General features: G+C 42.8%; 1 protein-coding gene across 1 annotated transcript in view; it reads left to right on the top strand.

The window, feature by feature from the left end:
• LOC100261381 (uncharacterized protein At5g08430) overlaps nt 1-18,345 on the top strand; it is a 57,826-nt gene that overhangs the window by 22,014 nt on the left and 17,467 nt on the right. Inside the window, exon 4 of the mRNA XM_059738784.1 lies at nt 12,173-12,236. Coding sequence (XP_059594767.1) covers nt 12,173-12,236 — 64 coding nt within the window. The remainder of the gene's footprint in view (nt 1-12,172; nt 12,237-18,345) is intronic.

Genomic DNA, 18,345 nt, shown 5'->3' with positions numbered 1-18,345 from the left:
TTTATCCGCGCACAGCACCTCCCATTTGACTAGATGAGCCTTGTTCCCCTCGTTGGCTCCACCCCACAAAAAGTCTCTTTGAAGCTTTTCAAGCCTTCTTGCCACTGATTTAGGCATGTGAAATAACGACATTTGATACAAGGGAATGCTGGCCAGCGTACTCTTTATAAGAGTAATTCTCCCTCCTTTGGACAAATGTTGGCGTTTCCAAAGAGCAAGCCTCCTCCTCACTTTCTCCTCCACCCCATCCCAGACGAAAGAGGCCCTATTAGGTGCCCTAAGGGGCAGCCCCAAATAGACAGTAGGTAGGTGCCCCACCCTACACCCAATTTCAGCAGCCAGCTCAAGCACCCCTTCCACCTCCCTTACCGGAATGACCATACTTTTGTCCAGATTAATCTTTAGTCCTGATGCTGCTTCAAACCAAAAGAGGATCCAGCTCAAATACAACAAAGACTCTTTTTTTGCCTCGCAAAATACAATTGTATCATCCGCAAACAGTAAATGAGAAATATTGACGGCCTGCCCTCTTCCTCTCCATATCCTATAGCCATGGATGAACCCCCCTTCAACGGCCCTAGTGATTAACACACTTAGAACTTCCATTCCCAAGACAAACAAGTAGGGGGCAAGGGGGTCCCCTTGCCTTAGCCCTTTTGAACTTGAGAAAAACCCAACTGGAACCCCATTCACCAGCATTGAGAACTTGGTAGTGGAGATACAGCTCCACATCCATCCTATCCATTTTGGCCCAAAGCCCATCTTTTGCATGACCTTTAGTAAACATTGCCAATTGATACTATCATACGCCTTTTCAATGTCCAATTTACATATTAGACCTTTCTCTCCCCTTTTTTTCCAAGAGTCTATTACCTCATTTGCGATTAGGGAGCCGTCAAGAATCTGTCTCCCTTTGATGAAGGCATTCTGATAAGGGGAAATCACCTTTTCTATGACTTTTTAAAGCCTATTGGCCAACACCTTAACCAATAATTTATACAATCCCCCAAGCAAACTGATTGGCCTGTAGTCACCCAAGTCCTCCACCCCCCCTTTTTTCGGTAACAAGACCAAAAAGGTATGATTTAGGCTCTTGATGAAGGAGTTATGTTCATGGAACTCCTTGAACATATCCAAGACGTCCTCCTTCACAATCTCCCAACATTTTTGCCAAAAGGCCACTGTGAATCCGTCCGGATCCGGGGCTTTGTCCCCATTCATCCCCATTAAAGCTGCATAGATCTCAACCTCAGAAAATGGAAGCTCAAGGGCTTCCGCTTCTGAAAGGCTGATCTGCTTCAGCAAAATACCCCCTATATCCGCCTTCCAACCCGGGTTTTCCGATAGGATCTACTGATATGCATTTGCAATTCCTTCCCTCACTTCTTGTTCCTCTGTAATCCTCACCCCATTTATCTTGATTTTATCTAGGGTATTGACTTTCCTAAGGGCATTGGCCATGTGGTGAAAAAACCCTGTGTTCCTATCCCCTTCCCTTAGCCATAATTCCCTAGATAGCTGTCTCCAGTGCACTTCTTCCATCGACACCCACTTTGCATAATTCTCTTTAGCTTCCTTTTTGTCACCTAGCTCCTCCTCTGTTAAATTTCTCTCTTCTTCCGCTAAATCCCAACGCTCCACTTGCTGAAGGGCTTCAGCTTTGTTTTTCTCCAATCTTCCAAAAACCTCCTTGTTCCAAATTTTTAAGTTTTGTTTCAATCCTTTCAGCTTAGCCGCTAACCTGTAGCTCGGCCTGCCTCTAACCACTATCCCTTGCCACCACCCCTCTATCAGATCTTTGAACCCCTCAGCTTTGAGCCACATATTTTCAAATTTGAAAGGGGACGGACCTCTCCTTAGCCCTCCTCCCTCAAGCAGAACCGAGAAGTGATCCGATGTTGGACGGGGCAATCTTCTTTGAAGAACCCTACTGTATTGGTCTAGCCAATTGGGAGTCACTAGAAATCTATCCAACCTGGCCCACGATTGATTATTGAGCCCCCTACTCCAAGTGAAAGATCCCCCTTGCAATGGGACATCGACAAGCCCTAAATCATCTATGATCTGGGCAAACCTCCTCATAGCTGAGGTGATCCTCCCATTTCTACTTCTTTCAGCTTGGTATAGAGTTGTATTGAAATCGCCTCCTAAACACCATGGCTCCTCCCACAATCCTCTAATTGCCCCAAACTCCTCCCACAAGCACTCCCTATCTTCTCTGGAGAAAGGACCATAGACCCCCGTGAACACCCAGATTGCTCCATCTCCCACATTCCTGAATCTACAGGAGATGGAAAATTGGCCGTCTTCCACCCCCAACATCTCCAGAGATCTTTTATCCCAACAAATCAGAACACCCCCTGCCGTCCCCATAGCATTCAATACCTTTCAATCAAGAAATCTCCCCGACCCTAGACTCCTCACCACCTCTTCAGACATAACTTGCATCTTTGTCTCTTGAATACAGAACAGGTCCACCTTTTGATTTCTGATAACTGACTTGATTACTTTCCTCTTGGAACTATCATTCACTCCCTTCACATTCCAACTCAAGAAACTTAAATTCATTGGACAACTGCACTCTGGTTCCCTCTACCCTGGGTAGGGCCTTTCTTCTTAGTATCCCCCTCATAGTTAACAGAGCACTCCAGTCTCTTAATCTCCCTTTCAAACCTTGAGGTCTCCAACAGACCTTTGCCTACTATCTTCTCCCTCCTTTTCCTAATTTTGCCCAAAAAGCTCAGGATTTCCTTTTCCAGACCTTCCGTTGAGAAGCCCAGAAATTGACTGAATTTAACCAGGCTACTCTCCTCCCAGTTAATCTGAGCTTCCTTCCTACCCTCTTGGACTTCCGTCTGGTCTACAGTCCACCCCGAACTTCTTCCCAAAGGGTCGACACTATTGACCTCAACCAAGTCCTAACAGCCATCCCTTCTCCCTGTATGTTCTTTTGCACTTGGTCTTCGTGACCCACTTCCAATCAGAATTCCCTCCCTTCGCACCCCAAAATGGTCGTAACACTCTCTCTCCGGAGTCCGACCAAAACAAAAGAGATTAGAAGAGGAAGACCCTTGAGCCCTGAAACCCCCCAAATTTGCATCTAAACCATACCTCTTAGCTTCTTCCTCTAACATCCTTTCTGCCCTCGGATGGTTGAGGTCCAGCTGCTGCCTTCTCCCCATTTCTTCTTCTTTGCATCTGACGAACTCTCTCTCCAAGTTGTCGTTTTTAATATGACCGTTGGAGCCAGAGGGATAGGTTTTTAAAAAAAGCCCACTGTCCATGAGATGGGCCTGGGCTGAGATGGCTTTCCCCTTATGAAGATGGCCCAAACCAGAGCTAGTAGCCCGCCCCGAACTTCTGGGTTGCCATGGCCCAATCTAATCCCCCTTCTGAGGCTTCACTTCCTGATGGCACTGAGAGCCCATAAGCCCAATTCAACTCCCGGCCTGGATCCGCAGGCCCAGTCTTCGATCCAGGCCCCTGCAACAAGCCCACTTGCGCCTGGGAGCCCATTGCAGCAGAGCCCACGTCTTGCGTCAGACGACCAGTCCCATCCTCTGACTGACACTGCGCCTCGAACCCCGCACACACCATCTCCTCCACTCGCGCCTCGATGCGTGTATCTTCATCACCTCTAACCTCCCCTCTTGGATGACTCCACAGGCCGCGCTTTCTCCCCTCTTCCTGCCTTAACGACGGCGCCGCCTCCCACCATAGGGTTAGGATATATGTCATCTCTTCAACCCCTATCTCCATCGAGCCAGGGATATTCTCGCCGTCCGATCTAACCAAAATCCTAGCCCACTGCAATTCCTCCATGCTCTCCGTCTGTGGGTTGACGTCTAAAAACCCACCGCACGCATCTCCCACCCTTCTCAACACCGACGGGACCCATAGCGAAATTAGGAGCCCCAATATCCTCACCCACACTTCCTTTCTTGCCTCACCATCTTCAAAACAACCCGATCTTGGGTTCCACCATTCCAAGTCCAATTGAACTCCTCCCACCGCCTTATTACCAGAGAGAAGAACCCGCCTTGCTTCTTCCACTAATTCTAATTCCAGTAATACTCGCCCTTTTCCCAGACTTGCCATCCCTATCTTGCCTTTCAATCCCCAGGCCTTTGCCATTTCCCAACCCAAGTTTTCCAGATCTTCCCCTTTTGCATTGCTAGGGCTCCAACTTCCAATCAGGTAATGTTCCAGCCTACTGAGATTTCTACTTAATTCCTCCCGTTCCACCTCCACTCGAATGTTATTGGACCCTTTATTCTACCAACCCTTCACTGTGTCCGCAAACGATCTTCCCTTCACCATATCCGGACGCGACCTTCCCAGTGCCTTCACCTCTTCTTGTTGTTCCTTTTTGTCAATACTGATATCCATCTGACGAAGAGCCTCTACCATCGCCGTCCATCCCCTCTTATCCCCTTTGCCCTTCGGGATACATATACTGTATCTCTTCAACTCCAAATCAACGACCCCTAATCGCAAAAAGCAACCCACCCTGTTAGTAACACGCACCAGGGAGAAGCTTCTCCCCTTCTCCTTCCAGCCCTTTTCCCATCTTCCTTCCTTCACATCCTTGATGCACTGGTGTAGACCTTCCATGAACAACCCTACGCTATTCAACCCCATTCGCACCCAAGACGACACCCCTTTCTTACTTTCCGTTATGATTATTAGGGTTTTTCCTCCCCTCTCCACCATTTCCAACTCAAATGTCTTGGATTCCACCCCAAAACTGCTCGTCTTCCTTTTCCTCCTATTCTCCGCGTGACGAACATTCTCACCGCTGGCAGCCTATCTCGCTCTCTCGCTCATGGTATTTTTATCAACATCAACGCCAAACTCTTAATTCACCCCTACCTTCCCAAAAACATCCTTGTTCCAGATATTTAAATTGGACTTCAATGCGTTTAATTTCTCTGCCAGGATAAAGCTAAAGGGTCCGCTAAAATTGAAACTTTGCCACCACCTTTTCAACAAATCCTTAAGCCTCTTCTCCTTCAACCATATGTTTTCAAATCAAAAAGGGGTTAGCCCTCTCCTCACCCCTCTCTCATTCAATAGAACGGGAAAGTGATCAGACACCAGCCTAGGCAGAATACTCTGCACCACCCTATTGAAATGGCTCTCCCAATCCTCCAAGACCAAAAACCGATCCAATCTTGACATGGATTGGCTATTCAACCCACCACTCCACGTAAACCGCCCCCACCCCCCACATGTAAAGGGAGATCCCTCAAACCTAGATCATTGATCACCTCTAAGAATCTTCTCATAGAAGAAGACACCCTCCCTCCTCTACTACACTCATTTGGGAATCTGATCACATTAAAATCTCCTCTAATGCACCACGAATCATTCCATAGCCCACGAATGGCCCCTAACTCCTCCCAGAAAAATTCTCTGTATCTTTTCATACTAGGACCATAGACTCTTGAAAAAATCCGCACGAAACCATCCTTGCAATTTTTGAACCGACACGAAATAGAAAAGAGGCACACCTCTATCCTTACCAACTCCAAGACTTTGTTATCCCATAATATTACCACCCTCTCACTGCATCCCTAGCATTCAACACTCCCCACTCTATAAATCTCCACACTCCTACACTTCACACCATCCCCAGAGACATGCCCTGCATTTTAGTTTTCTGCAAACAGACCAAATCCACTTTTTGAGAACTGATTAAGGCTTTGATTATTTGCCTCTTATTAATGTCATTGGCCCCTCGAACATTCCAAGATAAGATTTTAATCTTCATTTAAAACATGAGACTCTGTCCCCTCCTCCTCTATCTGAACCATTCTCCCTACTCACCCCGTGATAATTAATTGAACATTCTAACTTTTTTAATTCTTGTTCAAACCTAGTAGTCCCTGAAATTCCCCTCTTTTTACCTTGATCTCTTCTATTTTTCAATCTTACAAGCAATTTTAGTATTTCCCCTTCAATGCCTTCTGCCAAAAATCCCAAAGATTTCTTGAGCTTCGCCAAACAACTATCATCCCAACTACGACCAGAATCCCCCCTTTCCTGCAAGGGCCCATTAATCGTAGGCCTTTCAACTTCTCCTCTCACTCCGATCTCGGCCAAGGACTTTCCCCCCTTTATCTCCATCACCCACAGACTATCAACAACCAAAATAACACTCAACAGAGCCTGAAAACCAACACCTTTGATAGCGGCCAACCCTCCCAGGCTAGAGGATCCTTCCACCACTAAAGCCCGATCATACCCAGATGAAGGAGTAGAAGAGAAGAAATCCTAAACCCCCACAAAGTTAGAGGGAGAGGAATCGTACCTGGATGCCTTGGCTACCAACGTCGTGTTTGTAATCTCCGCTCTAACATTCACTATGAGTGGCTCTGACTCCTTCATGGCCCCTCCGAGAAAGTAAACGAGCCCCTTATCCTCTCTAGCATGAACATTCAAAGCCTCATATGGTGCCTTATGTCATAGGATGCTTCAAATGAGCCTCCTCATGGATTTATATAGAGCCTAAGAAGCTTCTGAAGACTCTTGGAGCCATCTACACTAAGTCATTGGAGAGAAGAGTGTGGAAGGTTCTAGAGATGCCTAGAGATGTCCACACATCTCTACACTATGGTGGAAGACATGAGAGGAGTCCAAGGCTTTCTAGAGAATTCTAGAGATCTCTTGTACATAGGGTTGTACATAGAATTGTGTAGGGTATTTTAGAATCTTCTTGATTTGTAAGGAACCCTCCAAGGTTCTAGAGAGTTCCATAAGGGCCTCATTTGGCCAAGGCACCACCCAAATCACTTCCTAACCAAGCAAGTGAGTCCTCAAAGCACTTGTAAGGGCTTCCTTGAGTAATAAGAGCTTCTATTCTCTAAGAGTTGCTTACTACGCCTTCTACAACTTCCGAGTCGCGAGTGTCTTAGCCTAGCAAGCTAAGCATTGGGAGTAAGGCTGATTTAGCAAGATCAAGCGTCTTGACTTGTCTAAGTGCCGCACAAGCTTAGTAAACGACTAAGTCTGTGACAAGTGGTATCAGAGCGTGGTTACGAAGCGGGCATAGTAAAGGAAGCATGTCGGGCTCCAACGTGGATGAGAATAGTGAGCAAACCCGTGGGAGGAAGACCGAGCCTACTGCATGGGGCAGAGGTAGGAAGGATAAGTCTCTTGACGCCATAGCCAACATCGAGGCAAGGTTAGCCAAGGTGGAGCTAGCCATGGCGGACACTAGGGAGGGGTTGGACTTGATCGAGCAAGGCATGGAGAATGGCTTAGAGGATCTAAGGGAGCAATTCCAAGACCTTCGTGAGAGGGTGCTAGTGTCACAGGTTCAGCCAGTGTCGCACGAGGAGTTTGTGTCATTCCAAGGAAAGGTCTTAAGCATGCTTGCTAGTATGGAGTCAAGGATAGAGGCCTTGGCCACTCGAATGGAGTCCTGAGACCAGGAGGTTAGGCAGGAGTTGGCCATTTACAAGGCTGCTATGTCGGCATGGGTCATGGCCACACAGGAGGCATCTAGGGTGGAGGTGCCGAAGCCACATGGGTTTAGTGGCAAGCGGGATGCCAAGGAGTTTGATAACTTCTTATGGCATATGGAGCGATACTTCGAGGTTATCGCATTGACTGATGAGGCGACTAAGGTAAGAACTGCAATCCTCTACCTTACTAACAGAGCTACTCTATGGTGGCGTCGGAGGTTTGCCAATATGGAGAAAGGCATTTGCACCATAGAGACATGGGAGGACTTCAAGAGGGAGATTAAGAGGCAGTTCTACCCTGAGGACGTGGCTTACCTGGCTGGGAAAAACATGAGGCGTCTCAAACACACAGGCTCGATACGCGACTATGTCAAGGAATTCTCTTCACTCATGCTTGAGATTCCTAACATGACTAAGGAGGAGTTGCTATTCAACTTCATGGATAACCTACAAGGGTGGGCCGAGCAGGAATTAAGGCGCCGAGGCATTCAAGACTTAGCCACTGCTATGGCACTAGCAGAGTCTTTAATGGATTACAAAAGGGGAGATTCCTCCAAGGTTGAGTCTTTGGAGGATAGCCATGCCACGGGTAGGGGAGATGAGGTCTCAAGGGACCACAATGCTCCTAGAATGGGATCAGGCAAGACGCCTAATGTCCAAGAAGGAAGGGGTAAGGCGGAAAGGAAGGAGTTTACGCCTAAAACCAAATGCTTCCTATGTGATGGTCCACATTGGGCACAGGATTGTCCAAAGAGGGAGGCGCTCAGTGCCATGATCGAGGAGAGGAAACAGGAGGACGAAGCACATATGGGGTCGATGCAGCTACTAGGTGCCCTCCAATTCAACCCAAAGCCTAGTACGCCTAAGACCTCCTTACTATCAGGAGTGCAAGTAAAGGAGGCAAAATGGGAGCGAGCTGAGGTAGCCCGCACATACATTGACAAGGTCACCAAAGGAAAGGTGAACTTGATGGGTAAGAGGAAGCAGCACTCCAAGCATTGAAAGTGCAGGGATCTGCATCCATTCGAGGCCTCACGAGAAAAGGAGGTGAAAAATATCCTGGCTGAACGGGTCACCAGGAGACAAGGGTTCCCTCGTATGATAGAGTATCTAGTCTGATGGAAAGGACTACCTAGGAGCCAGATAAGCTGGGAACATGTAGATGCCTTGAGAAGGTTCTGGAAACACATCGAGAGGTTTCAAAAAGAGACAATGACAAGGACGTCGTCGGCATAAGTGGGGGAGAGTGTCACAGGATGCTTCAAATGAGCCTCCTCATGGATTTATATAGAGCCTGGGAAGCTTCTGGAGACTCTTGGAGCCATCTACACTAAGCCATTGGAGGGAAGAGTGTGGAAGGTTCTAGAGATGCCTAGAGATGTCCACACACCTCTACACTATGGTGGAAGGTATGAGTGGAGTCCAAGGTTTTTTAGAGAATTCTAGAGATCTCTTGTACATAGGGTTGTACATAGAATTGTGTAGGGTATTCTAAAATCTTCTTGATTTGTAAGGAACCCTCCAAGGTTCCAAAGAGTTCCACTGGTGCCTATAAATAGGTAAGGGTCTCATTTGGCCAAAGCACCACCCAAATCACTTCCTAACCAAGTAAGTGGGTCCTCAAAGCACTTGTAAGGGCTTCCTTGAGTAATAAGAGTTTCTATTCTCTAAGAGTTGCCTACTACGCCTTCTACAACTTCCAAGTTGCGAGTGTCTTAGCCTAGCAAGCTAAGCATTGGGAGTAAGGCTGATTTAGCAAGATCAAGCGTCTTGACTTGTCTAAGTGCCGCACGAGCTTAGTAAACAACTAAGTCTGTGACACTTAGCTCCAGTCTTAGCAAACGCAGAGGATTTAAGACCCTCTAACCCCACTTCTCTAGGCCCAAAGCCCAAACCGAGCAACTCCTTGCAACCCATTAAAGTGCCCTTCAGAAAAAAAGGTCTCTCCTCGCAACCCACCAAAGTGGCCTTTAAAAGAATGGGCCTTGGCTCATTTTCTTCCTAGCCTCTTTTTAATTGCGATTAGGCGTCCAAGAGAACATGTCCACTTCTAACCTTACCAGGCCCAAGGTTGTTCTGGGCCTCTAAGTGAACAGACCCACTTCTAAACGCCCTAGGCCCAAGGTTGTGCCCACCTAGTCTATCGACACCTTCTACACCTTGACCCCTATTTACTTGACTTCTTTCCACAACATCCTTCTCAGTGCCTTTGATAGTCCCTTCTGCAAAGGATGCAACAAAAAAGGCTGCAACACTCTTTGAATTGCCTCCAGAGGACGACACGTCCTGTACCCCTCTACTTGCACCTTGGACTGACCCTCATTTTCTAACAAGCTTCCACCACATAGCGCGTGGACTTCCCCTAGCTTCATCTTTGTCCGCTGAAACACCCACCCCAAGACATCTTCTCGATGGCACCACCTGAGTAAACCAAGGCTGGGTTTCCCACCAAATTTGAATGGAGAAACCCCCCAACCCAACCCGACCACGATCTGAACATAGCTAGGTAAATCCCTACCAACCAACTTCACCAAAATTCTAGCCCATTGCAACTCTACCATAGAAGCCGTATTTTCATCCATTGCAATAAAGCCTGCACAACCATCTCCTATCATTTTAAACACCTCGCAGCTCCAAAGATGAAGAGGGAGACCCACCACCCTTGCCCAAGCCTCATTGGTGATGGCTCCTTTACAAAAGCATCCCACCTCTGGGTTCCATTTTTCCAAAAATAAAATGTTCTTCTTAACTCTCCTCTTGCCTCTGGCTAGGACTTGTTCAGCCTCACTTAACAACTCAAACTCAAATAGCAAAAGTCCTCTTCCCAACACAACAATGTTCAATCTCCCTTTGAGGAGCCAAGTGTGATAAGCCCAACTCCTTAGAAAATCCAACTCAGGGAAAGGGATCGAGAAGTTACCCCATCAACCCACCAAACAGTGGTCCAATTGTTCCAATCTTTCTTGCATCTCCCTCCTCCCCAACTCCAGCCAGACTTTGTCTCCTAACCTACCCGTTTTTTTTTTTGCAACATCCGCAAATGTCCTTGGTTTTAACTCCTTTTCCTTCCTAAGCACCTCAGGGGATCGTGAATCGTTTAAGCCTCTAGAAGGAACCACTCCAATCTCTCTCAACTTCTTTGCCAAGGTATTCCGACCACCAATCAACCCCTTTCCTTTTGGAAAAATTAGACAAAATCTTTTTGCCTCAAGATCACAAACAGATAAAGAAGAAATCTTCCTGCCTCGTTTTAGCGACACTCCAACCTATACTTCCTCCCCCCCTCCTCCCAAACAAGGGACCAACTTCTATCATCACTCTGTCTGCAACAAGTCTCAACTCCATCCAACAAACTACCAAGGCTTGCATCCCCAAATCTGATCCAGGAAGACAGCCCTCTGCATCTCTCCTAAATGCACCCTCTCAACTTCCCTCCTACATCCTCAACCAAAAGCTTAAAAGATTTGGACTCCACAGCAAACCATCTTCTTCCACCCCTAGGGCCTTCCTTCATCTTTCACCCTACAGGATTCACCAGAAGCTACTATATGACACCAAATAAAAGAAAACTGTAACCTCCCAACCCTCTGAATCATCACCAAGTGAGAAGATGCCACTCATCTATTCTAAAAGCAGCAAAGCTCGTTATCTAAAGCTTCACAACATGAGTGGATGATGATTTCCACTGCACAAAGGGACTGTGCTGTTGTTTTTATTGTTGCTTCTTTTTGCTTATGTCTTCTTTAATTATGTTCTTAGTTACCTCTTTTCTTGATGAGAGAGTTTGATCTCTGACCTCATTTGAGATGTTTCCAGTTCTTTTTCTTTGTGTCCTCTGTGTTCCAAATCAACCCATCAGTTTTCCATTAGCCTAGTTCATCCAGAATGTCAAAGTCTCAAAAAGTCAAGGCTTTTACTTGGTTGGAGGCCAATAAAAATGTCAAAACTAATGCAATGTTGCTGTTTAAGAGACCTAGTAAGACCTTTTACCCCGATCATTACATTATGTACCTAGATTGTAATGAGTTGGTGGATCATCTCTTTTTACATTGCCTAGTCATTTTAAGGTTTTGATAAAGATTGCAGAGATGAATTGGGTTCCTCCGTGGAGTGGGGTAAACATAATGATCATTGAGTTTTGAGGATTTTGTGGCCTTCCCAAAGGCAAGGTTCTATGGCACATGGTTTATCTTGCATTGATTTGGGTAATTTGGCTTTCGAGAAATTGCAAAATTATTAAAATAAATGGAGGTTCAAGCCCTGGCTCACTTATTTTCTGGTCACGAAAGCTCCTCTTTGTTGGAAAACTAGTACTTCCCTTATATCTGGGTTTTTACATTTTCTTTTGTTCCGCTTTAGTGGATTCATTTTTTAGAACTAGTACTGCCCTTATATCTGGGTTTGTACATTTTCTTTGGTTCCTCTTTAGCAGATTCATTTTCTGGAATCCATTAAACTTGATGTTATATTGGAGCCTTACTTGTTGATCCAAGAAGAGAATGCTAGAAGTGCAAGCTGAATGGATAAAAAAAGAAGTTAGAGATATTTGAACTGGTAACATCATGACCGGCTGCCCATTTTGACAAGGACAGAAGTTTTCCAGTCTGATTGGCAGTTGGCTGCTCCATATATTAGATTATATACTTTACATACTTGTGCTTGTACTTTGTGAGCTTGTCTAAGCTTTGTCAAGTTTGTTGCAGGAAGAGTGCAAGGATTTTCAGCAAAGAATGAAAGATGGCTTGCTCAAGAGGCTCACTGTTGTAGGTTTCCTTACGTACCTTTTTTTTACCATGTGATTTTTTTATATGACCTCAGTAACTCTGTTCATGTTCATGTTCATGTTCCTTTGTAGAAACCTTCTACAATTGTTGTTAGTTTTGATACTTTTAAGAGAGAAATTGTTGACTGAATAGAGTGATAATTTAAGCCATTTTGATGCAGATGACCTCTGAAGCCTGTAGGCTAAACTGTTTATCTTGCAGGTTAGGTGGTGGATTTGTTTAAAAAGCAAGAAGAATAGATGTTAGAAAAGTTCTAAGACAAAACATCTCTCTTCCTCTCTCACTCTCTCTCTCTCTCTCTCTACAAGAAACTATACTTAAATGAATTTGTACAAAACAAAAGAAAAAAAAAAGGAGGCTGGCAAGTCCTTCAAAATAGGAAAAAGAAAAAGCACAGGTGCCTAGTGGCTAAACAAAGAATCAAGTAGAAAGCCTCAACAAAGGGGGTAGGATGCCAAAAAACTTAATCCTGGACAAATCTGCTAGAGAAGAGGCTTTTCTTTTTGACAAGCTCATTGGTTTCTTGACTAGCTGATATAGGCTTCCATGAGGGAGATCCCATATCAAAGTCCATAATTCTTCATATCCAATGATTGTGTATCACTGAGTTCCTTTATGACTTTTAGTAACCTAAGACAACCATTGGTGAATCCCACTATATACAAAACTATATCACATGGGTGGTGGTGTGTGGGTGTCCAATCCTTCAAATTCCTAAATTTTAGAATGTAGGAAATTAGCTGAAAAGGATCTTAAATGGTGGAATGTAGATGCTGATGCTTGGACATGTCTGAAAAAATAAAGGGAAAAGTGTGATAAGGTGTAGCAGCTTGAAAATATGTGACTTGCTTTTCCCTTGAGTCTCTCTTTTGGCGCCTCTCTTAATATATTTTCTTCTTTATCTATCAAAATGGAAAAAAAAAGTGACTTGCTCTTCACCTTCTAAATCCAAAAAGACTGAAACACATTTTATTTCATACAAGGAGACCGGTCCCTTAAAGTTACATTTATGACCTTTGAGAAAAATTTTAAATTTGCAAAAGTAAAATACCACATAAGCAACAAATATTGCAATGTTAGGCAAGAAGTCATTAATTTAATGACAGTATGTACAAAACTTTGATACGAAACCCTAAAGTTATTGCTCTTCATGCTTGCTTGCCCATCTTCTCTTCATTGGTGCTATCAAAGAATTGTGTTCTCTTCAAGTCTTGTTGTTTTTATGGACCCTCTCAAATAACTTCCTTCTCACCACTCCTTTTCTTCACATCTTCAATTGGATTTTTGTTTTTTGTTTTTCCTATGTATATTCACAACCACAAACAAACATTATTTTGTCCAATAACAAGATTAAAAGTAGAAGATAAGCATTAACCCTGTTAATTTCCCCAAAAAAAATTAAAAACTTAACACATCCATATAAATTTATATAAAACAACCAAAAAGAAACATTATCAAACAACAAAAAAACTTGGCATTATCATCCAACAAATTAAAAACAAAAGATAAAAAAAAAGAAAAAAAAAAAAAAAGAAATCAGAAGACACCAAACAGAAAACCAAACCAAACTAAAAAAAGTAAAAAAGGGGTTTCATTTGAGGAAAGGTATGAAGAATCTTAACCCACTAGTTTCAATCTAGAGTTTTCTATATTCCTGGTACAAGTTTGGTAGTTTGAGTTAATGAAGAAGAAAATGAAGGAGATGAGACATCTAAGAGGGAAATGATATACACATGTGATTTCCAGGCATGCAACAATAGCCACACCAGGTTTTTTTTTTTTTTTGTAAATTTACAAAAGTTCCGAAATAAGGGCACTGTAGTCATGATTGGGGATGAGAGTAGCTTACTTTGAGTGACATCTACTTTATTTTTTATTGTATCCATGATATAAATTCTTTTTAATACAATTCATAAGATAATGGAGAAGATGTAACAATCATATCTGATGTTTTCGTTTTTTTGGACATGTCTAAATTAAATTTTAGAACGCCAAAACCATTGAAGGAGCTCACTCAGCTTGAATATACATCACTCTTTTAACTTGAAAGTGGATCAAACTCTAGTCCCATAAAGATGCTTGAGGGAACTCTAAAGTACTCCTTAGTGATTTACATTCAGAAGGATGTGATAGAATAGATATGCTCCAACAGTTCAGCCATTGGTCTTTTCATGTCTTGAATAGTCCTTACATTCTTGTGCAACTTGATAATTTATCAGTTTGGTAGGATAGTGTGACATACATTGTAGGAATGACTAGAAAAGATCATTCCATGCCCTAGATCATTAGGATGTATGCGAAACTATCCTAGAGATCTCTAGATCTATGCAATGAAAGCATATACATATAAAAAAATTGCAAATCTAGGAGTGTAAAAGCAATACCTACAATCTAGATGTTCGCAGATCGATTCCAATTGGTGAAAAAGTTGGCATGAATCCTAAATACTTTGCGATCTTCAACCCTATGACTCTCTGTCCTAAACATTAGCACATGAGACTGATGAAATCTTTTTTATGGGGATGGAGGTTAAGGTTCCCCTATCTAGAAGATTGAATGACAAAGAAGCAAGAGTGTCTCCTAAACCCCTAAGGGAGTTTATATAAACTCCCTTGAAGGCTTAAGTGACTTGAGGCGTCTTGGGCTTAGGTCACTTAATCAAGCCCACTAGGTCCTAATTAATTAATTAGCTTTAATGGGCTCTAATTAATTAATTTGTTTAATACAAAAAGACCATTTATAAGCTATTGTGCAATCTTATCTATTGACCAAAACGCCCTTTCTCACACATATTAAGAAAGAACTCAAATGTCTCTTAAATAATATGCTACCAAGGAATATGACCTTGAGTGGGACCAATGGAACCCACATGAAATTATTGGCTCCCTCAGAATCCAATTTTGAAATCTATTCAACATCCAACTGTAGATAGTCAACTACACTTTAATATCTTATAATATTAAATCAAGATATGAAGCTCGAGTCTATGACCTACTAAACACTACATGCAAGTTCTTCATGAACTGTTGTTCGTAATCTAATGAGATGAATGTTTCGGCCTCACAAGATTACCTTTATAATTTTCTAGTCTCAAATCTTTTTATTATGTAATCAATTGACATAATACAACTCTCAAGAGCATATGTCAAATTTCACTCAAGGAAATACTACGATCATAGTTTTTTTAATCACATGTCCTTAGAATCACCTAAGGGAACAACTATCTCAAACTTACAAGATATTATGATCTTTATCTTGAAAATACTTGCTATCACCTACCTTAATCAACAGTGACTCAATTCATAAGGAATATATGACCACTTTAAGATCTCACATGTTAGTTAAAGCCACTGAAGGCCTTGACACCATCTCAATATTCTCTCAAGGTTGAGAGTCCATACAACATAGTAGTTTGGTGAAATCATCACTACTTGATAACCAATGTCATGATTCACTATAGGCTATGTCCAATGTGTAACCATAAATATTAGTGCACTCACCATAGGAACCTCATCCTGATAACCGAGACAAGTCGTCCCTCTAATTAGATGGTAGTGCACTACAACCGTAAATAGATTGCCTAAATCCATGAACCAGTTGTAAACTACTTATCTTCTTGTAAGGAATCCATGGTTCCTTTGTTTTTTCTTGGGTTTCAAGGTTTGTGAGCCAAGGTGGCTTGGGTGAGGAAGCGTGCTCTTCGTTGTTGTTCTCTTAGCATTGTAGGGCTTAAATAGCGGTTTGTTGTTTTTTCCTTTCATCTGTTTTTTGGCGCTCTGTGCTTTCTTTGTATACTTCATGTGTACTTGGTGCGCCTTTCTTTGCGCTTTTAATATATTTGCTTATTTACCTATCAGGAAAAAGGAATCCATGCCCCAGATCTTCCGTACAAGTGATCCCAAGCTTGAATGCTCAAAATAGATAATGCATGAACAAGATAGAGAAATAAGAAACTAAAATTATATTATAAATTATAATGAAAATCATTTATTAGTACATCATGTCATGTTTTTTAGGGCTCTATCCTAATACACATCCCTTTTGCAGTCCTCTCCTTTTTCATTGGACTGTATGTAATCATCAAATGATAAACACCTCTAGGAGCTACCCAAGCAATCCCCACTATTAAATATCTTTATCACAACAAGAGAATATTGGAGAAGATGCTTTGATATTTGACACCATGAACATAGAACACAATGACCCTAGCTAATGGCTTTAGGTTTTTAAAGTTGAGGCTTGAATTTTTGGGAGAGTTTTGGATTTTTAAATGAGGTTGCCTTGAGGGTAGAAAAAAAAGAGTCAATTTTAAACAACACCTAGAAATATTTAAAGGAGAATGAATCATTGGACCCTAAGGTCCCCAACATCCACATCTTCCATGAAGTGATGTAGGAGAATCACTTGTGAGAGAGACAAAGACCTCCTTTGGAAGTGGGTAACTTTAGGTATGTATGGGGAGGAAGAGAGGAGCCCTAATAATCCCTTATATAATGTGAAATTAGGGTAGACGAATACATATGTAGAATACCTAAAATACCCCTTAACAAAATTCATTTTAGGGGTTCACACTTGCGAACACCCCCTTAATCGATCTTATCATGAAGGTCAATCCGTGGTAGTGGGGAAAAAGTGTAGAGTATAATTAGGTTCCACACAACTCAATTAAGGGAAGGATAGGGGGTGGGCATGTGGGAGGTTATCAAAAGTGGATGGGAGGGATTTAATAGTAAAATGATTTTTCAAGGAGGGAAAATGAGTGAAGGGTGAAGTTTTCAATGGACATATGATGTGGTGATGAACCCTTGAGAGGATTTCCCCACATTATTCTCAATAGGCACTATTGAATATGCTTAGGTAGCCAAGGTATAGGAGCAAGAAGGTGAGGGTGTTGTTGGAACCAAGGTTCACAAGATAGATCCATGATTGGGAGCTAAATGTGGTGGAGGCCCTTTTTAGGATGTTGCAAGTGTAGATGATTTGTTGTACTCAAAATGTGGAAATCCTCAATTCAATCTCTCTATTCTTCCTTATCTTATTTAATGAAAGATTGGAGGCATTCCCACAAGCACGATTTGAAATCCTTAGGTCCTAGTGAAAGTAGGTTTTTTCACTTAGGAAGTTACATGGGAAAGGATATTGATATTGCACCGCTTAAAAAGAGGAAACAAAATTATTCTAAATGGATGTTATTTGTACAAAGGAGAGGAAGAAACTGTTGATCACATTGTGCTATGACAACTTATTATGCTCTTTTTAGGATAGAATGGGTGATGTACTCCCCAATAAGGGATGCCCTTTTAAGCTGGCATGGATCTTTTGTTGGGAAGAAGTGGCAAAAAGCATGGAAAACAATCAGAAATGGTTGGAAGGACCTCAAAGTTGGAATGCATTTCAAGGTTGGTTTTGGAAACAGGGTTAAGTTTTGGAAGGATAGATGGTGTGGGGATGTGCCGTTGAGGGATACTTTCCCGGACCTTTTTTCTATAGCTTCCTCTAAAGATGCTCGGGTGGCTGATGCTTGGGATGGTGGTAGTTGGAATCCTAGGTTTATTAGACAATTAAATGATTGGGAGTTGGAGGAGGTAGACATCTTCTTTGAGAGGTTGTATGATCATGTTATTTTTATGGATACTGAGGATTCAGTGGAGTGAGTTGACACAAAGAGTAGTATTTTTTCTGTTAGGTCCTTCTACTCCTCCTTGGCTAGTAGGGGAGTGGATCCTTTCCCTCACAGTATATAGTCTGGAACTCCTGAGTCCTTGTTAGAGTCGGCTTTTTTGTTTGGGAAGCAACTTGGGCAAAGATATTGACTCTAGATCAGCTTAAAAAGAGGGGTTGGAAGATGCCTAATAGATGTTACATGTGCAAAGAGGAAGAAGAAATGGGTATTCATATTCTTCTTCATTGCCTGAAAGCTCATATATTATGGCAGCTCATTTTTGCTTTGTTTGGTGTTCATTGGGTGATGCACTCTTCGGTGAGAGGTTTACTCTTGAATTGGGGAGGCTTTCCTATTGGTAGAAAAAGGGAAAAGGCTTGGAAGGTTGCTCTGTTATGCCTTTTTTGGTCTATTTGGAGGGAAAGAAATA

This window comes from Vitis vinifera, chromosome 7 (assembly GCF_030704535.1).
Source record: "Vitis vinifera cultivar Pinot Noir 40024 chromosome 7, ASM3070453v1".
NCBI lineage: Eukaryota > Viridiplantae > Streptophyta > Magnoliopsida > Vitales > Vitaceae > Vitis > Vitis vinifera.
The sequence above is the reverse complement of the archived record's forward strand: the minus strand, read 5'-3'. Positions and strand labels throughout refer to the sequence as shown.